Genomic DNA, 23044 nt, shown 5'->3' with positions numbered 1-23044 from the left:
ATATCTGTCCAGTATATGCGGCTGACAGACATTGATCATGTGGATTTATAAACCCGAAACTATCAGTCATTCTAGCCAATATGTCCCAGTACCGCTTGCTCAGATCCCAACGTACCTGCAGCAATAACAGATTTAAACAAAGCCTCATATTAATTAATAGAGCCGCATCACCACATCTTGAAAGAAATATCGATATCGAAATATGGGCGGTTTTCGTGACGTCAAAGCATGCTATAGTTTGTAATCAGATAACCGCTGTTTCTGCGGGGCAGTCTGATCTGGCGCTGCCGATTATAGGCGCAGAAGCCTGTCCAATGACTTTTGGTATATCTGTGTGTGTCATGACTCGGAAATACCGGTCGCGCTGGTCCCAGCGGCCTCAAGTGATACTGTGAATATTCCGTTCACTAATAACCTCTAGTGCAGTTAGGCTCAACTTTGAGACACACAATCGCGGCAAGCACGAAAAAACAAGTTGAATCAATCTATGCGAAATGTTCTGCGTTATGTTAATTTACAAAAAAATACGAAAATTTGAGGGTGTGTGGTCGCTTTCGCCGCCTCTTACCAATGCTCCGAAATTGTTGCTATTTTAGTCATCAGCATTCGCGGTCAGGCTAGTCAAAGTTTCGGTTGACCTTACAAGTTCACAATGAATTACATCGGCAATTCATTTTTTTTAAATAATATAATCAGTTTCGAAATTACAGCGCGGGCTATTCAAAACCTTTACGTGGGCCACGAGTTGCCCACCTCAGTTTTGTACATTTGTAAATCTGATTCTACAGCAATCTGCCTCATCAATTATTATGAACCTCACCGCGCGCCACTGTTTAAATGTGTTGTGGCTATCGAAATGAATAGCAGGCCAGATGCAAGGTGTGAAGGTACTCTGCGATTTCGATTACACACAAATCCGAAGTCACAGTTTCATCTATATGTATTATCCATATCTATCAGGAAAACAACAATTCTCTGAAGTCCGACTCGGCTTGATTGCATAACGTAGTAACAAGCTGGTACGCGATCCGTATAAGACTATTTGTTTGACGGTATTTTGCAACTACATTTCGTATCTCAACAACGTTTCAGCGAATAAAGTGTCTAGCAATTTATAATCTCGGTAATGCTAATACAATACATAATTTCAATGTTAATATGAGCGCATTTATTTTTTGATAACCACGGCTTTCAGCTTGTCCAGGCGATTCTTCTCGTGCAACGCCGAAATTTTGGTATCTTCGTCAATGATGACCCCCGTCTCGGAATCACAGATATGGGATATTTTTTTGTCCACCCGAATATCAGCGATGATATTATAAACTGTGTCTTTGAGGCGGTATTTCCCTTCGTGTTTATGGGAATAATCCGAGAATTTGACGGAAACTTCGACTTTGTTTGCTGTAAATTTAGATGAATAATAATTCGAATCAATTTACTTGCGAAAGTATAAATTTTCTTGCTTCGTACATACAATGTCCCCCATAGGTCAGTGCGTTGGTCTCCAGCGTTTTTGTCTCAACTAGACTGTACCATTGGATTTCATATTAATCGTTTTATTATTCATCTTACATTCTTAATCGACAGTCGAACGACAAGACCATATCAAGTGATTTAAAATTATCAAATATTCCACCAAACGGTGAGTACCGTAAGGTTGCTTTGTCTGTAACTATTCTCGGGTTAATATACGATATCGTTAAAAGTGCAATGGCCATGTCGAGTTAACCCCACTTATTTTGATTTCGCAGCAGCCATTATACATAAACCCGCCTCACACAGATATGGGTTATCAGAAACGACAATAGCGGTAATAAAGTTTGAAGTTTTATTGAGCATCATGCCACTAATAAACTGAGTAGTAACGCTGCAAGGGCCGGGTATCGGGGACGGCTCTGGACAAGAATATCCGACATATAGCTTCTGAGAGGATAGCAACGCTGATGTGGCGATTTATTTTAAATGTAGTATTTACTCCAGTACAAGGCAAATGATTAGATCGCCACTATTATGGGTGATCTCAAAGCAACTTATTGTTCGGTTATAATGTCCCACTTAGGGTCCTACTCCTAACACAGATCACCATCAGCATACATATCAATCCAAAATTCTTCAAGAATTGGTCAAGCTGGTTTAAGCCTGCTGCTACATCGATACGGCATATATAGGAGGGACATTGAAAGGTATTTTTTGTATCTTAAACTATTTCCTTTAATACTTGTGATGCTATCGGAAACGAAATGATATTCATATTTCAGTTAAGTATTCATGATTTTAGTTCTAATTTAATTCCTAATTTAAATATATTAATACTATGAGCATCAAATATCTTCGCATTTAACAATCATATATGCCTCGACGTCACGTGCTCTCCCATTTCATCGCCATGTATGCAGGTTAAGCCAAAACTGGGATCATAATCATTATCTACGGTTCATATATTTTCTCCGCTCAAGACAAAAAATGTACAATGCGATACACAGGATGGAGGATTCCGATGCGACCAAGTGCAGTCAACCTGACATCCGCCACGGCCTAATGCCCTTTGTGACAGTGTTGGGTTTTGATTTTTCAGCTGTTTTTATATTGTAGACGCTTTTCGCTTTTCTCTCTAGGCCTTTTTGTGAATGAGCATTTTAGGAACATTTTATCTCTTTTACGACAGGATAAAATAATATAACCTCCGATTCATTGATTGATTGAAGCCACAATCTAAAACAGCGGTTCTCAACTTTTTTTGGACACGCCCACCTTTATGATAGTGAAAAATTTCGCGCCCCCCTCATCGTCATATCACGAAATTCAACCGGGATGCTATACCAACCCCATCAGATTGTTTGATGGCATGGAAGGTTATGACTGTTGATGAAAGAATTAAACAATATGAAATTCGGTCTTTTTATAGAGAAACACGCGTGAATTGGAGGTAAATCGCGCAGAGCGCGAAAATTTGTTACAGTTGGCCGCTTCTTCGCGCCCCGTTCAGATGCTTTCACGCCCCCCAGGTTGAGAACCACTGATCTAAAACTTTATGGCCTGTAACACTAACACAATTGACATATCAAATTATCGGATTTCCTTCTTCGATTCATAACCAACCTGCCTGAGCGTCGATCGCATATTTCTGCACATCTGAAATGGATGGAACAAAAATTATTACCATCAGCGCATGCCCATTGTCCACCCTACTTAACGACCAATAGCGCAATTCTCTTTACCTGGATTACCTCCTATCACTTGGACCCCACCTCTCTTGACTTGCGTCATTTTCCCCTCCTTCTCAATGACTCGTCCAATGACGTTTCCCGATCCACTGTTAGCCGGAGCAACTGCGATACAACACGATGCACATTACCCAGGGTGCAATTCTAGTTTGTTTAGTTTTCACGATCCGCCAGCCTTATAAGTAGCCTACTGACACTTTGTCTGTACAAAGCAACCCTGCATGACTTGTCACCGTATTGAATATGCCTTAGCATAAGCTTATATATGAAAGGACGCAATTGTCGGATATCTGTCCTGTAATGTGTGCGTTGTGTAGTGCACATGCTTGGGGGCATACAGTTTCCAACTGTCAATAAAACGAAATCACATTTTGTTGAAAATAGATACATATCAATTAGCTCTAAGAACGAAAATTTGATATAACTTTGCACCAAATTTTCGTTCTTATAGCTAATTGATCTGTAGCCTATCTATTTTCAACAAAATGTGATACTCCTAATGGATGCCTCTAATAGGGATGGTGTGAACCTCTGAAAGGTTCAGGTTCGTGTGAACGCGAACCTTTTTGAAAGGTTCTGTGTGAACGCGAACGTGAACCTCATGACGTCACGTGACGTCATTTTGTTAATTCCAGCCCTACATTTCAGTGAAGTGACAGCCTATAATAATGTACACGATACCTATAGCGACGACTCGCGCTACATAATGCCGCAATGCTGAAATACATATCTTCCGTCGAGTACTTGCAAGGGAATATAAGCTTATGCCTTAACGGTCTAGGCCAGAACGGACAAGGTATTCGGCGTCTGAGAATTGCTACGTTGATATTGAGTTGAGTGTAAAACGGGTGTTACCCCATTAACAAATTATACAGCGGTAGCCAAAACCCCAATCGCACGGATTTGGTTATTATGATACAATAAACACATGAAATCGAGATGGACCCCGTACGCTAGCTTGATTTTTTTACATCAGACAACCATTTAAATTTCATTGATTGGTTGAATAAGCATTCGCTGACTGTTTACATGCAGCGTACTTCGCTTTTGATGTTGCGTGATTGCGGGTCAAGCTCGCAGCAGAGAGTCACTGAATATTCACAAACAGAAAGCTGGATATTTCGAGCAGGTAAAATTTTTGAGATTGACAAGGTGCATGCTCGTTTAGTTAGTGTTGAATTTTTATTCTGCCAGCGCCATGCATCGAGTTGCCCGCAGTTTAAATGCAATAAATTTCAACCAAAGGTGTTATAATGACGTGAAAATTATAATATATGAAAAAGGTTCACAGTACAGAACCTACCAAGGTTCGTTTGTGAACGTGAACCTCTAAATTTCCGAGGTTCACACACAGAACGCGAACGTGAACCTCACGTTCACACCATCCCTAGCCTCTAACTAATTTAAAAGTATATATTGCCTACTTATTTCCACTTGATCATAAGCTTTTTCAGTCACTTCGCCCGTGATGCGTTCCCCGATTGTATCTCCCCGCCTGTTGTATGAAGAGAAATATCTTTTACCGCGTCCGGGTACATCATATCATATCGGTCAAAATTATGATCACTGTAATAATCTCTTAGACGTATATGGGTTATGGTAAGCTTACAATATATGTCTTAATTCAGGAGGATTTGTCCTCCTTTCTCAAGAAAAGGGAATGGCCCCCCGAGGACGCTCAACAATGCCCAAATGTCATCTTTTTTAGCATTTCGAAACTATCAACCACACTTTCAGGCGAAACGTCATGTATTTATTTCCAAACAATCACTGTAACCATGGAACATGCAAAATTGCTGGTTTAATTACCCTATCGATCCTACACCTTTTTGATTGAGATTGCAAACTTTGTTCAACGTTCTGTGTAACATCTGGGTCTTTTTACATGCGAGGATCTGTCGCAATTTTATGGCCCACTTTCGAACTTAACAGACATAACCAGGCCGTGTTATTTTTGGCATTTCAGGAGCCAGATGCCAAAACTGCCAAAAATAAAAATTTGAAAATGCCAAAAATAATCAATTTTTGGCATATGCCAAAAATAACACGGCCTGCCAAATAGTGTATTTCGTTCATGGTGTTGTGTTAACAGGACCGCGTTACAAGCGAGAAGAGCGTTTGTGAAAGGCAGGTTTCTTAATCTGGGTCCAGCCCAACCATTAGAAGTGAAAGCATGGTGTCCTAAATGGTGTGGGCACAGCGAGATTGAACGGCTGACTGCATTTGATTTACGTCATACTTTAGATTTGCCCAAAGGCAATTTTACGACCATTTTTGACGGCTTGTCGAGCACTAAATTTGATAAAACGGGTATCAATGATAAGCTGCCGCAGTACTGATTATTAAAATATAAATTAGGCTATATTCTGCTCATGGAACTGGAACCTCCAAAATCAACCACGATTTTTGCATTGTGATCGAGTTGAACATTGTGACGCAAGAAACTGTCTGGCTATTTCTGAGCTGCATAGTCTCGTTTTGCCAGACAGTCGTGTTGCGTCAATGTTCTTGAACAAGCTAACCTTCCCAGGACTCTTCCATGCGAGTTGGTAATATTAAAGCTACCTGAAGTGACAAAAGTCCTCCGAAAATATATCGGTAGACTGAAGGAGAAATGATAGTCGGGCTACTAAATAGAATGTGTAGAGAGACAACACAGAAAACTCCTGGAAAAGGATAGGGAAGAAAATTCTTTCCGCGATGAGATCGATGGCACTGGCGAAGTGATCTCTTTTCATGATGCATGGAAGCCAGTTCGGCCCTCCAAAGATTTTGAAGCTCTGAAAACCTTTTGTGGGTGACTGGCAACATTCCATCCCTCAACGTCTACTGTTGAAGCCGATATTTCCCAGATTCGCTGGGCGAGAAATGAATTTGGGAGAAACTTACCTGACCTGAGTTTGGAAGCACTGTTACAGTGCAAACGATTTAAGTCTATTCAACAGCTGTAACAATCAGCTGTTGAGCGTGTCTGTTAGGCTTTTCTTTCTTTTTATTTTGCTTACTGGCACCAATTCCGATGGATACTGCACATTTTGTGGTTTCGTTTGATATTATTAACCTATGTAATCGTTAGGTTTTTTCTTCTTCTTATTGTTTGTTGGCACTGATTATACGTGGATGCTGCACATTTTGTGGTGTCTTTTGACAAACTAGCCCAAATAAAGCGTTTTTGTGACTAATTTGAGGCTGAAACTATCTATTTGGAGGACGATGCCAAAACTGCCAAAAATAAAAATCGACAAATGCCAAAAATAAGTTATTTTTGGCAGTTTTGGCATATGCCAAAAATAACACGGCCTGGACATAACAGTTGGATCAGTTTCGAACATTCTGACGGTTGTATATAGCGTCAATGATTGTAATTCGTGTGATCATTCCTTTTTGGCAAGGTTTAGGAAATCGTAAAGTATTCATGGGCTGAATCCGAAAAATGAATTTGATTTGTTGTTTTTGTGTCTGTATTTATCTATTTTTGTGACTTTCGCCTGCAATTACCAAGGAAATATAAAACATCATCAAACTCAAACGTAACAATTCTACTTTCGTTTTACTTGATGGCAAAAATATGTTGTCTTTATCGGTGCTGAAAATTTGGTAAGCCTATGTTATGTTCATGGCGACAACTCGAAGAAATGGGGAAAGTGATCAGTGAACTCTGGACAGTCGCAGAAATACCAAATAATATTCCTTCAATAACTTGATATGTTTTATTGATATACGTTTATACGATATGGGATAGGATGATATGATATACGTGATATTGCCGAATTTGCAATATTTGTTTCGATATGTTTGCGTGCGTAGCAGGGGCGGGCAACTTCTATAGTCGGCGGGCCGGATATAGGAAAATTAGGTACTTGGCGGGCCGGATTGCTGAATCGATTCAATATTCGCCCATTTATCCACATACACAAGGAATAAATCGTATTAAATGAATTAATTTTAACGACAGCAATGTCATTTCAAAGCCATTTCTCGCCGATAATGACACAAACAATGTGGATTTGAGAACAGCATCGTCATACAGCCGCCGCCATGTCTGCTTTTCTCTGATCAAATAACACACCATGCAATTCTTAATTAAGATTTCAAGGTGTTCGCTACCTCAAATTTACCAATATATAAATTCATTAGGGTTGAGTTGAGTACATGCTAAATGTTGATAATGCAAGCCTCCTCGCTACAACAAATCTACGCGTAAGCTCTACTCACGCACGCTGCGTACACACGTATGTAATACCTAGGGCGATTTTTTACATGTAAAAAAAGTCAAAATTAGGTCAAAATTGTACAGTTAGGTCAAAAAATATCAAATTTTTTTACAAAGTTGAAACGTTTATGCAACCTGCATTTCGTTTGTATCGTAGATTTTGCACTGTCGGTGAATTTATCATTTGACATTTTTCAGGTTATAGGCCTACCGTTGTAGTCGGCTCATTGTCTGCTCGTTGTGAATCATAAACATTCATATGAAAGAAATTGGTTGACATGGTGTTATGCTCAACGTACCGCAATATCCCAACTGAAGCAACATTGCGTGGGCATTGCATGGCTCATATATCAAGAAGCGCATGATGAAAAATTGTGATGTAGACACCATTGCTAGAATGAAGCATCAGGATTTGTCATCAGCAGTGTACGCATAACTTCAGTGTTGTCAGCCGATAACTGCTGCTGTTGAACTCTCTTTCTCCATTCTTGGCAAGCTACTTAGTAAGGACAGACACTTTCTACCCGAGAATGTAGGAAAGTATCTTTCGTTGTACTACAACAAATTTCAATTAGCTTCATAGGTCCAGATTTCGTTCAAATAACGTATATTTTATTTACAACAAATCTTAATCATTACTACGATAATACCTGATGTAACTACTGGAATTCTTCATAGGGCGAGATTTCGTTACAATAAAGTTTTTTCATGTAAAAATTTGTCAGTTTTGAGGCAAAAAAGTTTTTTCAGGCAAAACTACTTCATAAAGATTGACAGTTTCAACCAGAAATGAAGTTAAGTAGTCTAATTCTAACATTATGTGGAAAAACACCTAATTTACATACGTTAGGTCAAATTGAGTCAAAATTAAGTTTTTTTAAGGTAAAAAAATGTCAAAATTTTGATGTTTTAGGTCAAAATCTACCGTTTTAAGGTCGAAGAAGTCGCCTTGTAATAACATACAGTCACTCAAATTTGACGTTCAAGCAAGTAGTGGGGAATCTCGGCAGATTAGGGCCGCGGGCCACATTATCTTGTAAGACGGGAAACTGTCCGCGGGACGGACAAAATCCCGTCGCGGGCCGGATCCGGACCGCTGGCCGTATGTTGCCCGCCCCTGGTGTATAGGGTTAGGTGACATTCAATGTATTGACTTATATATAAAATATATATATCACCCTTCATGCTGCATTTTATCGCCCATATCAGTTCTTCAGAGCGATTCGTTTACTCTTGAACAAACAATTCCTCTTTGTCAAATGTTGCGTATATCTATTTGAATACATAAAGGCATGTGCTTGGTTATCTATTAGTAATTTCACTTGAAAATTCACGTAACGATACAACATACAGTCGCATAATGAAGAATTACCAAGTCCGATGTCCATATAAAGTTGATTCGAAGACTATCACTCGTTTTTTTATTCCCGATGCAAATTTCCGGCGAAAGACAAATGCTCGAAAAAAAATAAAAGTCATCACAGAGACTGAGATCACTTTTTATAAATCATGCGTCTCTATATATGTTTTTGCGGCGAATTCTACTCTTTCATAAACTACCCAGAGACGTCCGAATCAGTATCTTATGTCACCTCAAAGCAGACCAAGACATGGTGTGATATTTTAGCCGACAGCAGACGCAGGTACATCCTTCCACAGTAGATCAATAATAGGACAATTATAGTGCACATTCATCGATACATTGCTGTTTACTTGGCATGACTTGAATGGTTTGAAAGTTCAAAGGAAGTCAGTTATGAATACGAAGAAGGTGGTTGTACTCGGTAAAGCTAATTCGTTACTGACACCGTGCGCGAATAATACGTTAGTGGGTTATTGAATTTACGAACCATAGACCAGGGAAAAATTGATCGCCTTAAAGCGGTTAATATTGCCTGGCTGGTACAAAATGAGACCTAAAATTGGCAGGGAATACTGTCCTGACCGAGTTTTGCAACATGACGCGATTTCACGCTCTTGCACCTCTCTTATGATTTGTTGTTGCAGTATTGTAGTGTTTGTAGCTCGATTAAATAATTCCGCTTTCTGTGTTGGTCTGCTCCATCAAGGCGAGTATGTATTCCCTAGCAGAGTGTTTCTCAAACTTTTAGACACGCCCCCTTGATGAAAGGGAAAAGCGCCCTACTATTATCGTTATATCAAAATATAATAAAAATAGAAACAAGAATGTTGTAATCCCTACGCGTAGTTTCATAGCATGGAATGTTATCACTGTTAGAGACTACTCAAATATGAAATACGGACTGTATACAGAGCCATAAATATGAGCTGGAGGTAAATTGCACGGAGCGCGAAAACATTTACACGTCAATATCTTGTCAATAATAAATAAACACGTGTAATGGTAGCACGAAGCATGGATATGTATATATATATATATATATATTAGCGATTTTGGTGTATAATCTCTTCTATTACTCCGCTTGAGCTTAGCTCAAACGTACCTGACAATATGCAAAGTCAGAAACCAATTTCTCCTGCATTGGTCGCTGGTGCTCAGGCAAGAGAACAGCTCACTTGAGTTTAAACCCTTCTTTCTTAGATTCAAAGAGCATAATATATAAACATGGCATATGACATGACCCTATAAGGAAAAGGAAATATCATATTTTTCCTAACTTTGTCTCTTTTTGCGCACTCTGCACAGACCATCAAATCATCAGCTAAGAGCTAGTGCATTCATTAGTCGATTTTAATTCAGATGCATTTTCTGATTGGTGCAAGGTCCGGTATCAGTCGAAATCTACCATCGGTTCATAGGTGCGACGCTATTTTGACATTTAAAATCGATTTCAGGTGTCGCTGCACGCCTCTTATAATTAATAATTGCAGCATAATATCTTTTGTAGCATTGTAATGATTAAGTGCGGGTTCCGTTTTCTGTGTTAACGTTTGCTCGATCAAAGCAAATATGCATTCCCAAGCTGCATGCGGCTTATTACTGGGAGGGAGACTACATTAAATCAGTTTGACCAATACCTAAAAATTGGTTAGCTGACTCAGTTGACGACTTGCTTGTTATCACGATAGAACTCTTCGCGTGCAGGCTACGAAAGAAGGTACTACGTAAGAAAGTACTACGTATCCACTATTGAGGTTAAGGTATGGAAACTACATGATATATACATCAGAGAAGGTATAGTTCCTCTGCGCAGGTTGTTGTCGCAATTTCACACTGAATACCACACCGTTGCTGTGTGTATTGTTTTACTGCGCTGCGACTGTAGCATTTTATGGTCAACAATCTAGCCTTTTTAGTCTGGCTAGTCGAGGTTACCGGACCACGATGTGACATATCTATTTCGTTAACTGACACATAAATTACACCATTTTCCTTGGTTGTCATTTGAGAGGTATATGTTGCTGGCATTTTGATATGACACGATTTAGACGTGGTTCTATTGAAGTTTCTGCGATAACTTGTTTTTGACTACACGATTTTTTTAGAAAGAACTGCTACTTTTCGTTTGATAGCATCTATTATACTGTCAAATTTACCTAAACTGTACTTTCGAGATGTAAGGAATTTTGTTAGAAAAATGTCCTTAGCCTTCCTTAGCCTGTTCTTAAACTAGCCATGGGCAACTTTTAAAGTTTAGTACAATGCTTCTTCTGTAGTAGAGCTCAATGTAAAGCTCTTTGATCTGTCAGCCCGACCATCTATCCCGAAACAGGAACTTTAACATCTGATGCCAATTCTCGAGTCATGAAAAGCCTTTTATATTTGATAATGTCCATTGTCCAACCATCAATCCCGAAACGGGAACTATGCCAAATGATGCCAATTCTCGGGTCACCGAACGCCTTTTATATTTGATCATTTTGGCATGATAATGTTTGTATCATTTTAACGATTCTCTATAGTAGTTCCGCTTTTTTGTGATTACTAATGTATACGCAGCTACGCACATTGCACCACCAAGGCAAATATGTATTCCGTAGAATAGTTTTTAGACAATTCGGACGTGTATTTCCGAAATATCTGTACAGTATGCGGCTGATCGACATTGATCATGTGAATTTATAAACTCGAAACTATCAGTCATTGTAGCCACTATGTCCCAGTACCGCTTGCTTAGATCTCAACGTAGCTGCAGCAGTAATAGATTCAAACCAAGCATCATACTAATTAATAGAGCCGCATCACCACATCTTGAAAGAAATATCGGTATCGACATATCGGCAGTTTTCGTGACGTCAAAGCATGTTAGTTTTTAACCGGAGAACTGCTGTTTCTCCGCAGCAGTCTGAAGCTACCGAATTTTGGGCGCAGAAAACTGTCTAATTACTTTTCATGTATCTTGGTGTGTCCTGACTCGAAAATGCCGGTCCCGCTGGTCGCACACTTTTAGGGTGAAGTAGCCCAACTTACTTGGAATATTCCGCTCTCTAATAACCTCGAATACAGTTAGTCTCAATTTCGAGGCACATAACCGCGCCGCGCACGAAAAAAAAGTTGAATCAATCCACGCGAAATGCTCTGCTTTATGTTAATTTACAAAAAATACGAACATTTAGGGGGGGTATGGTCGCTTTCGCCGCTCCTTACCAATGCGCCGAAATTGTTGCTATTTTAGTCACCAGCATCCTAAATTTCGCGGTCAGGCTAGTCAAAGTTTCACTTGACCTTACAAGTCCACAATAAATTACGTCGGCAATTCAATTTTTTTTATACTATAACCAGTTTCGTGATTACCGCCCGGGCCATTCAAAACGTTTACGCGGGCCACGGGTTGCCCACCTCTGTTTTATACATATACATTTGTAACTCTGATTCTACAGCAATCTGCCTCATCAGTTATTACGAACCTCACCGCACGCCACTATTTAAATGTGTTGTTGGCTATCGAATTGTATAGCAGGCCTAGATATTGCAGCTGCAAGGTGTGAAGGTACTCTGCAATTTCGATTACACACAAATCCGAAGTCATATAGTTCCAGCGATATTTATTATCCATATCTCTCAGAAAATAAAACAATTCTCTCAAGTCCAAGTCGGCTTGATTGCATAACGTTAAAACAAGGTATTACGCGAGTCGTATAAGAATATTTGTTTGACGGTATTTTGCAACTGCGTGTCGCATCTCAACAACGTTTCAACGAGTAAAGTGTCTAGCAATTTATATAATCACGGTAATGCTAATACAGTTCATAATTTCAATGTTAATATGAGCGCACTATTGTTAGACAACAACGGCTTTCAGCTTGTCCAGGCGTTTCTTCTCGTGCAACGCCGAAATTTTGGTATCTTCGTCAATGATTACCCCCGTCTCTGAATCACAGATATGGGATATCCTTTTGCCCATACGAATATCAGCGATGATGTCATAAACTGTGTCTTTGAGGCGGTATTTCCCTTTGTGTTTAGGGGAATAATCCGAGAATTTGACGGAAACTTCGACTTTGTTTGCTGTAAATTTAGATGAAAAATAATTCGAATCAATTTACTCACAAAAGTATATATTTTCATTATCTCCCATAGCTCAGTGCGTTGGTCTCCAACGTTTTTGTCTCAACTAAACTGTACCATTGGATTTCATATTAAATCGTTTTATAATTCATCTTACATTCTTAGTCGACAGTCGAACGACAAGACCATATCAAGTGGTCTAGATTTATCAAATGTTCAACCAAACAGTGAGTACCGTAAGGTTGTTTTGTCTGTAACTATTCTCGGGTTAATAGGAATACGATACTGTTAAAGGTGCATTGTCCAGTTAACTCCGTCATTCTGTTTCTGCAGCAGCCACTGTACAGCCCAGGGATATCTTTAGACCCCGCCTCACACAGATATAGGTTATGAGAAACGACAATAGCGGTAGTAAAATGAATTTATACGCATTGTTTAAAGTTTTATTTAGCATTATACCACTGATAAACTGAACGGTAACGCTGCAAGGGCCGGGTATCGGGGACGGCTCTCTACTAGAATCTACGACATAGCTTCTGAGAGGATAGCAACGCTGATGTGGTGATTTATTTTAAATGTAGTATTTGCTCCAGTACAAGGCAAATTATTAGATCTTCGCTATTATGGGTGGTCTCGAAAGCAACTTATTGTTTGGTTATATGATGTCCCACTTAACGTCCTACTCCTAACACAGATCACCATCAGCATACATATCAATCCAAAATTCTTCAAGAATTGGTCACGCTGGTTTAGACCAGCTGATGCTACATCGATACAGCGTATAGGAGGGACATTGAAAGGTATTTTTTGTATCTTAAACTATTTCCTTTAATACTTGTGATGCTATCAGAACCGAAATGATATTCATAGTTCAGTTTAGTGTTCATGATTTTAGTTTTAATTTAATTCCCAATTTTAATATATTAATACCATGAGCATCAAATATCTTCGCATTGAACAATCATGTATGCGTCGATGTCACGTGTTCTCCCGTTTCATCGCCATGTATGCAGGTTAAACCAAAACTGGGATCATAATCATTATCTACGGTTGTTATATTTTCTCCGCTCAAGACAAAGAATGTATAATGCGATACACAGGATACAATGCGATTGCCTGATATGAGGATTCCTCCGCGGCCTAATGCCCGGTGTGACAGTGTTGGATCTTGATTTTCAGCTGTTTTTTTTTATTCTAGACGCTTTTCGTTTCTCACTTTATATGCCATTTTGTGAATGAGCAATTTAGGAACATTTCATCTCTTTTACGAGAGGATCAAAATAATATAACTGCTGACTGATTGATAGGGCTGGGCAAAATCGAGTACCTGAGTGATTCGATTCTGAATCACGTAATATTCTTCGAGTCGAGTCGAGTATTCGAGTATCACTCATTATGACGTCACAATAAAATGTACTATGTCAAAGTTCAAATATGTACCTTTTATGCCATCACAGAGAACACAATACCTGTTATCCGTCGCATTAAAGATACTTTGGTATTTTTTCGACCATAGCGATGTCATTGCATTTCTTGACAATGTTATAGGATGATCATGACTTCGGAAATGTATTATTAAAACTAACGTTAGTAGCTTTGTACTATGTCTCGTAAGCTGTGACAGGGCCAATCATGGTTTCAAGGCTTCCTTAGTGGAAAATATTATCCAAACTATACTTGTCGCTAGTAAACTAGCTTTCAGTTGCGAGGAGCGTTTTCAGTACTCAAAAAAATCGTATTTTACTACTCGACTCGAATCATTGAAATTAATACTCGATTCAGATTCGAGTACTCGAATCATTGTGCCCAGCCCTACTGATTGATTGATTGAAGCCACAATCTAAAACTTTATGGCCTGGAACACTAACACAATTGACATATCAATATTATCGGATATCCTTCTCCGATTCATAACCAACCTGCCTGAGCGTCGATCGCATATTTCTGCAAATCTGAAATAGATGGAACAAAAATCAGTACTATCAGGGCCTGCCCACCCTGGTGAACGGCCAATCGCGGAATTCTCTTTACCTGGATTACCTCCTATCACTTGGACCCCACCTCTCTTGACTTGCGTCATTTTCCCATCCTTCTCAATAACTCGCCCAATGACGTTTCCCGATCCACTGTTAGCCGGAGCAACTGCGATACAACACGATGCACATTTGATATAACTTTACATCAAATTTTCTTTCTTCCTATCTAATTGATCTGTATCTATTTTCAACAAAATGTGATACTCCTAATGGATGCCTTCAAGTAATTTAAAAGTATATATTGCCTACTTATTTCCACTTGATCATCAGCTGTTTCAGTCAATTCGCCCTTGATGCTTTCCCCGATTGTATCTCCCCGACTGTTGTATGAAAAGAAATATCTTTTACCGCGTGAAAGCACATCATATCATATCGGTCAAAATTGTGATCGCTTTAATAATCTCTTGGGCGTATAAGGGTTATGGTATGCTTACCATATATGTTCTAATTCAGGAGGATTTTTCCTCCTTTCTCAAGAAAAGGGAATGGCCCCCCGAGGACGTTCAACAATGCCCAAATGGCCTCTTTTCTAGCATTTCGAGACTATCAACCACACTTTTAGGCGAAACGCCATGTATTTATTTCCAACCAATCACTGTGACCATGGAACATGCAAAATTGCTGGTTTAATTACCCTATCAATCCTACACCTTTTAATATTAAGATTGCAAACTTTGTTCAACGTTCTGTGTAACATCTGAGTCTTTTTACTTGCGAGGATTTGTCGCAATTTATTGGCCCACTGTCGAACTTAACAAACATAACAGCCGGAGCAGTTTCGAACATTCTGACGGTTGTATATAGCGTCAATGATTGTAATTCGTGTGATCATTCTTTTTTGACAAGGTTTAGGAAATCGTAAAGTATTCATGAGCTGAATCAGAAAAATGAATTTGATTTATTGTTTTTGTGTCTGTAATTATCTATTTTTGTGACTTTCGATTGCAATTACCAAGGAAATATAAATATATTCAAACGTAACAATTCTACTTACGTTTCACTTGCCGGCAAAAATATGTTGTCTTTGCTGAAAATTTGGTATGCCTAGGTTATGTTCATGACGACAACTCGAAGAAATTGGGACATTCCCAGAAATACCAAACAATATTCCTTCAGTAAATTGATATGTTTCATTGATATACGTTTATATGATATGGGATAGGATGATTTGATATATACGTGATATAGCCTAATTCCAATATTTGTTTCGATACGTTTGCGTGTATAGGGTTAGGTGACATTCAATGTATTGACTTATATATAAAATATATATATCACCTTTCATGCTGCATTTTATCACCCATATCAGTTCTTCAGAGCGATTCGTTTACTCTTGAACAAACAATTCCTCTTTGTCAAATGTTGCGTATATCTATTTGAATACATAAAGGCGTGTGCTCGGTTATCTATTAGTAATTTCACTTGAAAATTCACGTAACGAGATAACACACAGTCGCATAATGAAGAATTACCAAGTCCGATGTCCATATAAAGTTGGTTCGAAGACTATCACTTGTTTTTTTTTATTCCCGATGCAAATTTGCGACGAATGATCATCGCTCGAAAAGAAATAAATGTCATCACAGAGGCTGAGATCATTTTTTATGAGTCATGCGTCTCTATATGTGTTTGCGAGGCCAATTAACTATCCAGAGACGTCCGGATCAGTATCTTATGTCACCTCAAAGCAGACCAAGATAAAGTGTGAAATTTCAGCCGAGAGCAGACGCAGGTACATCCTTCCACAGTAGATCAATAATATGACAATTATAGGGCACATTCATTGATGCATTGCTGTTTACTTGGCATGACTTGAAGTGTTAAAAGTTTAAAGGAAGTTAGTTACGAATACGAAGAGGGTGGTTGTCCATGGTAGATCTAATTCGTTACTGACACCATGCTCGAATAACACGTTAGTAGGTTATTGAATTTACGAACTATTGACCAGGGGAAAATTGATCGCCTTAATGCGGTTATTATTGCCTGGACCGGTACGAAAGGAGACGTAAACTTGGCAGGGAATACTGTTCTGATCGAGTTTTGTAACATGACGCGATTTCACGCATCGCTGCACCTCTCCTATAATTGTTCATTGCAGCATTGTAGTATAGGACACTATGATCGACGTGTAAGTAGCTCGATTAAATAATTCCGCTTTCTGTGTTAGTTTGCTCAATCAAGGCAGACATGTATTCACTAGCTCAGTGGTTCTCAAACATTTAGACACGCCCCCTTGATGAAAGTGAAAATCTTGATGCCCCTCTATTAGAATTGTTATATCAAAAAGTTATAAAAAGAGCAACCAGGATGTTTGTAATCCCCGCGCATAGTTTGATAGCATGAAAGGTTATGAATGTTAAAGACTACTTATATGTGAAATTCGGACTGTATACGGAACCATAAATATTAGCTGGAGGTAAATTGCGCGGTGCGCAAAAACATTTACATCACTTCAATATTTTGTCAATAATAAATAAGCATGTGCAATGGTAGCACGTAGCATAGGCTACATATATATATGCGATTTTGGTGTCCAATCCCTTCTATTATCCCGCTTGAGCTTATATCAAACGTACCTGAGAATATGCAAAGTCAAAAACCAATTTCTCCTGCATTGGCCGCAGGTGCTCAGGCAAGAGAACAATTCACTTGAGTTTAAACCCTTTTTTCTTAGATACAAAGAACATATTATAAAAACATGGCATATGACATGATCCTATAAGGAAAATGAAATATCATATGGTTCCCAACTTGGTCACTTTTTGCGCACTCTGCACAGACCATAAAATCATCAGCTAAGAGCTAGTGCATTCATCAGTTGCTTTTAATTCAGAGACATTTTCTGATTGGTGCAAGGTCCGGTATCAGTCGAAATCTACCATCGGTTTATCGGTGCGGCGCAATTTTGACATTTAAAATTCTAATACAATTAGGATTATCACCGTTGTTGCACAAATTAAACTCGTTCCTAGTTCAAAAAACATCGATTCTCTCTGGCGGCTTCGAGCGCTCCCAAGTTTGAGCATCACTGCCCTAGCTACGTTCTGGTATAATTAATGAGATCGAGATCGAGCCTCTTAGAATCAGATTCTCGGATACCTAAAACTAGCTGGAGCTGGTTCAGTTGACGACTTGTTTATTTTCACATTATAACTCAACATAAGGAAGCAACGTGAGAAGGTACTATACGCATCCACAGTTGAAGGTAGGTATAAAAATGCAAGATAAACACATCGAAATTACCAAAATCGTAATTACAACAAATGCATGCAATTTAAAAGCGAATCTACTGGAAATTTCAAGTTGATGAGAAACTTGTAGCTGCCCTTTTCATATTACACGTTCTAGGCGTAGTTTTATTGAAGTTTCTGCGAAAACTTGTTTGTGACTGTGACGATTTCTTAGAAAGAACTGTGACCTATGGTTTGATAGCGTTTAATATACTGCCACATGTCGCTAAACTGTAGGCTACTGTCAAAACGAAATTATGTTTATTATTGATTGGCATTTTTACAGTGGTGTTCCCGCCTTTTCTAGGCTATGTGCACCGCAATACGAATTTTTGTAATGTTCATAATGTCTGTCTAATTTTGTTTTGAGAAATGTTGCTAGCCTTCACATATAACTGATCTCAAATGAGTTCTAGGCCACTATTAAACAGTTTGACACAACGCTTGCAGTATAGTAGAGCTCGTAGAAGTGGATCTCAAACTAAAAATGCTACGATCAATCCCCACTCGGAATTCCGATACCTAAGTGTTGGAGGTTTACCTAGGCTCCTCCTCGCCACCTCATCCGCGTAAGCGGTGTCTTACAAAAAGCCTGTGGGCCGTGCTACAGGTCGGCAGTTGAGGAAAATAATGAACAATATCGGCCTGGTGTAAATGACCATAGTCGTCGACAGACACCACATACCACAAACAAAATCAATCCCTACAATCGGTCAGCCCAATCATCCACCTCGAAACAGGAACTTCGCGAAATGATGCCAATTCGCGAATCACGGAACGCTTTATATTAGTTGATTGCGTCATTATGTTTGTATTATTGCAATGATGTTGGTAGTTCCGCTTTCTGTGATTGCTTACTTACGCGCATTGCACCGTCCAAACGAATATGTATTACTTAGAATAGTTTTTATACATGTTGAAATATCGTTCTGAAATATCTGCACAGCGTGTGTGGTTGACCGATTTTTGAGCATGATACAACCCAAAACTAACATTAATGTTAGCCGCACGCTTATCTCCACGGACCAGCAGTATTAATAAAATTTAATTTAACTTATACCCCTGAATCCGATTGAACCATATTGAAATGAACCCGAATATTTTCGGCTGACACTCGTCAGGGGTAATCGTCAGCAACTAGCAGAGAATTGGAAAGAAATTTGGATATCAACAATCGTATCACAAAATATGACGTCACCGGCATGAAATTACGAATAAGAGAGCCGAAAATATTCGGGTTCATTTCGTTATGATTATACTATTCAATTGTATATTGAAGTTCTGTACCTCCAAGAAGCACCCCCGAATACACGCGTCAGTCTCCAACCGACATGATGTCTGTGCCGGTTGTGGAAGGAAAACCCGTGACAAAATATTTATGCACATTATTCTTATCTATGGTCCGGTGATCCCGACCTAGGTTAAATGACTATGGCGGACCAGGGCTGTGTAATAGTATATTCCCGGTAATCTTACGGTCGTCGATCATGTCCAGTCCATATTTAAGTCATTAATTAGACCTAGGGCTGTACAAAATCGAAGATCTGAAAGATTTTATACTGAATCAAATAGTTTCTTCAAGTCCAGTAAATTGGATGATGTGGACGGTTGAAATAAGTGATTTTTATCCGACCGCGAAGAAAATAATGCTAATTCTGCTCCACAAAAATTTGGTTCTTTTTCAACCATACCTGTTACATTGCCCTTTGTGACAGTGCTGTGGATTGATTAGGACTTCACTGAGATGCCATTTCTAGTAACCCGAGCACAGCTTCATAATACAACATCATTTAATGCTGTGATACGTCCAATCGCGGTGTAAAGGCTTTCATGGTGAAGAAAAAAACGAATCGAAACTATAATTCTTGTGTAAAAATTACCTTTTAGCCGCAAGGAGCGTACAATTTCGGTATTCCAAAAAGAATCGCTCACTACTCGACTCCAATCATTGAAATTAATACTTGATTGAGATCTGCGTATTAGAATCATTGTCCTACGGGCAATGCAGACGCTGTATCCAGTGTCCAAAATACAGTTTCCATGGTATACAGTTATATCAGAAATCATGTTATTATGAACACACGGAAGTCCAGTGTCTTCATCATATCCACAAATCGGCAAAATTGAGTTATGAAACTAACACCTTTCACTAGTTGCACCAGTCAGCATTTTCATCTACGTTCAGCGTAAAGTCCAAACTGCGCAACAGATTTGTTATTGCAACTGAACACGCTGCTTACTCTAATCCACAGCAGCCGGACTTCAAGGTCTTGTGGACGAAATATTGCTAAGACCTTTTCAGTAAATCTCAGTGACATTTTATTCGACTGATTGTGTTGTTGAAACACGGTATTTTTTCCTTGAATTTTCATGGGCCATTTACATTTCTTTGCTAATATAACCAGCAACTAGTGTTAAAACCGAAAATATCCAGTATTGTTTAAATATGAATATAATATTCAATTGTATCCGAAGTTCTGAACCTCCAAGTCTCTTTGCTAATTTAGTCGACCATGAACTAATCAAGTTGAAAACTACTGTTCTAGGTCAAGGTGGGTGTTTGATTGAAAGAATACTGTAAATCGTCTCCTAGCTTTCCATTTTCTCGCAATCTCGTGGCGCTTTAAATTGATGAAATAAATGATAAACTGCACTCAGGACCGTAACAGCACTTCGTCAGCCCCCCCCAAAAATATTGGTCTTGGGCCCTACATAGGGTGATAAAGCCAACTTTTGAGGAGTTTGCCCCCTCCCCATGCCCCCTTCAGGCTATACGCTTTTGGACGCTATATATAATCGACATTTGGTATAAGTTTACTGAGTGAGCTTGTGGCGCCTAATCGCGCCAAGTGCGAAAAATTTCTATAATTTATGATTGAATCGGTCAATATGATTAGGAATTGCATAGGCTATATATTGCTATCAATTTTTATCCTCTCTCCGCTTTAGTAATCAGATTTACCGGTAGAGCTGAGTGAGGTTTGTTGGAAAACTTAGGACCCCTAAATAATAATAATTAAACATCTTCGGGCGTCCCCGTTGGTATATTGACTTCGTTACATGATGCAATTTCGTGACCTCCTATCTGCTATATCAAAAGATATTGAAATCGCCCGAACGTACTAAATTAAAAGACGTACACGATTTACAATCGGTATTTCTTTACTGACAAATAATGTTCCCTCGAGATAGCATTCGACTTGTGGGGCTCAGATCGCCAGGACAAGAACATTCGGTGCCAGCCATTTAGGCGCCTTACAATTAAACATATATGTTAATATATCGAAGTTTTCGGTCAGCACAAGGGCAGTCCTTTTCGGGTTAGGTCTTCTCGGTGCTGATCGTTCTGGCGCACTTCTCGGAGTCGCATGTTACATGGCCTAAAACTCCATATGTCTTGATGCATTGCGACGCGGTAATGCCCGACGCCGAAGTGCTCATTTCCATAAATCATGCGTAGTTTTTGTACGCAATAATCATAATATTAGTTGCTTAAATTTCCTAAAAGATACTCTATGATTCGTGTTAATTCACAAAGTAATTTTGGGCCCACTTCGAGCTCACCCCCCCCCCCAATCGGGAGGTTTGGATGCGGCAATTAAGGTCCTGACTGTACTGAAAACCGAACTGACTTCCAACAACGGTGTGATGCTATGGGCTTTCCTGCAGCCTGACAAAAAGACGAATCCACTCCTGAACTTGCAATGAAAATTAAGCTGCAAATCAGCAAATCTTTGTATCACACACGAGACGCCTAACCCCAATAATATGAAAATCCTCGACGCACATTCGAAATATCGAATATAGCACCAGCTTGAAGAGTTATTATTGCGTATTCCGCCCGGCGAAGCGTATAGGCATGTCCAGCATGAGGCTGCTGATAAATGTGGTGTAGATAGATCAGTAACGAAGTACTTCTACATTGTCGGCTTACTCAAGAAAGTTTTGCCTACTTGTACGACTTACTCAAACGGTTATGATTGGAGATTAGTTCCACTTCTACTAGAACAGTATTTTTGACAGAATTACTTACTTCTTAAAATCTGGATAGTGAAAAGTAGAAAATGGCTTTAAGATAGTTGAGTTTACATCACTTCTATGAGTGGATTAATTGTCACAAGAACCGTGTGAAATATATCCCGTGTCACCGTAACTAAGTATCTATTCGTAACTTGCAACCATTTGAACCGTCAGAAATCATTTTGCGTTAGTCGTGAGGACTCACAATGCAATTTCAAAAGGAATCAACTCCAATCAAGATCAAATCTACTTCTTAAGTTACCTACTTGAGTACTTTTCAGACATTTTAAAACGGCATATGCCTGTACACCGAGCTTGGTTCGTTTCGGACTATACAGTTTTCATGTAGCATTTTCAGGAAAATGTGAAATTAGAATGAAATTACATTGAGAGCATAGAATTCTTTCACAAATTATATTCGAATTCGATTACCCACATTCCGCTTTAACTATAGTCGAATTCACGGGTTGTCAACCTTTTTGGCCCAAGGGCCACACGCTTTTCGCCAAACCATTGCGCGGGTATTGATGATCTTTTCCTGAGAGATTCGATAACGGTGAACGCAAGACTTAGTTACTACGCACTAAAATCACTGACATTTCTATCATGAAGAGCTATAGTGTGCAATGTGCATAGACGTTCGAGTCGCGCCAGGCACGAAAATTTTTCAACGTTTTAACAAATGAATTCGGTCAATAATATTGGTTCTTATATATGCATATGATATATTGCCCCTATTGCGAATCACATCTGTACCGCGGCGCTCAGATTGCAATGAAATGAGTAATTGTTGCCTGGACCGGTTTTGTCCAACACGTGTCGATCATTTCGGGCCAAAATTTCATCGCTAACCATCCTTCTGGGAGCTTTACTGCCGAATAGCCAGCTTA

At 39.2% G+C, this 23044-nt stretch overlaps 3 protein-coding genes across 5 annotated transcripts in view; all 3 read right to left on the bottom strand.

Annotated features, from left to right (window-relative positions):
• Positions 1 to 23044, bottom strand: part of LOC145439606 (uncharacterized) — a 231524-nt gene that overhangs the window by 42825 nt on the left and 165655 nt on the right. The gene's annotated exons all lie outside the window — the stretch shown is intronic.
• On the bottom strand, positions 1028 to 9871 carry LOC145439607 (uncharacterized). 2 transcript variants are annotated; one of them, XM_080317117.1, is made up of 6 exons: positions 8810 to 9801; positions 8616 to 8709; positions 4649 to 4719; positions 3219 to 3329; positions 3100 to 3132; positions 1028 to 1401 (listed from the first exon to the last, which is right to left on the bottom strand). In XM_080317117.1, the coding sequence occupies exons 2-6, from the start codon at positions 8639 to 8641 to the stop codon at positions 1169 to 1171; spliced, it is 474 nt and encodes a 157-aa protein (XP_080173243.1). In that variant the 5' UTR covers positions 8642 to 8709; positions 8810 to 9801; the 3' UTR covers positions 1028 to 1168. The 2 variants fall into 2 exon arrangements, with proteins under 2 accessions (XP_080173243.1, XP_080173244.1); XM_080317118.1 differs by lacking the exon at positions 1028 to 1401 and adding an exon at positions 2783 to 3036 and having other exon boundaries at positions 8810 to 9871.
• Positions 12391 to 17918, bottom strand: LOC145439608 (uncharacterized). Of its 2 annotated transcripts, none has more exons than XM_080317120.1 (6): positions 17481 to 17918; positions 16183 to 16276; positions 15154 to 15224; positions 14900 to 15010; positions 14788 to 14820; positions 12391 to 12868 (listed from the first exon to the last, which is right to left on the bottom strand). In XM_080317120.1, the coding sequence occupies exons 2-6, from the start codon at positions 16206 to 16208 to the stop codon at positions 12642 to 12644; spliced, it is 468 nt and encodes a 155-aa protein (XP_080173246.1). In that variant the 5' UTR covers positions 16209 to 16276; positions 17481 to 17918; the 3' UTR covers positions 12391 to 12641. The 2 variants fall into 2 exon arrangements, with proteins under 2 accessions (XP_080173246.1, XP_080173245.1); XM_080317119.1 differs by lacking the exon at positions 17481 to 17918 and adding an exon at positions 16377 to 17458.

Source organism: Botryllus schlosseri, chromosome 5, assembly GCF_051294905.1.
Source record: "Botryllus schlosseri isolate E-star chromosome 5, Bs_hap1, whole genome shotgun sequence".
Classification (NCBI taxonomy): Eukaryota; Metazoa; Chordata; class Ascidiacea; order Stolidobranchia; family Styelidae; genus Botryllus; species Botryllus schlosseri.
This window is presented reverse-complemented; position numbering and strand designations above follow the sequence as displayed.

What these genes read in the sequence shown, in the direction of transcription:
- LOC145439607 (XM_080317117.1), bottom strand. Translation starts at nt 8,641, where the DNA reads ATGGGCGATAAAATGCAGCATGAAGG. An exon ending in GATAAAATGCAGCATGAAGG is followed by an intron (nt 4,720 to 8,615) that starts GTGATATATATA and finishes TTCATACAACAG; the next exon opens with GCGGGGAGATACAATCGGGG. An exon ending in TGCGATCGACGCTCAGGCAG is followed by an intron (nt 1,402 to 3,099) that starts GTTGGTTATGAA and finishes CTAAATTTACAG; the next exon opens with CAAACAAAGTCGAAGTTTCC.
- LOC145439608 (XM_080317120.1), bottom strand. Translation starts at nt 16,208, where the DNA reads ATGGGTGATAAAATGCAGCATGAAAG. An exon ending in TGATGATCAAGTGGAAATAA is followed by an intron (nt 15,011 to 15,153) that starts GTAGGCAATATA and finishes GTTGTATCGCAG; the next exon opens with TTGCTCCGGCTAACAGTGGA. An exon ending in AGTGATAGGAGGTAATCCAG is followed by an intron (nt 14,821 to 14,899) that starts GTAAAGAGAATT and finishes CATCTATTTCAG; the next exon opens with ATTTGCAGAAATATGCGATC.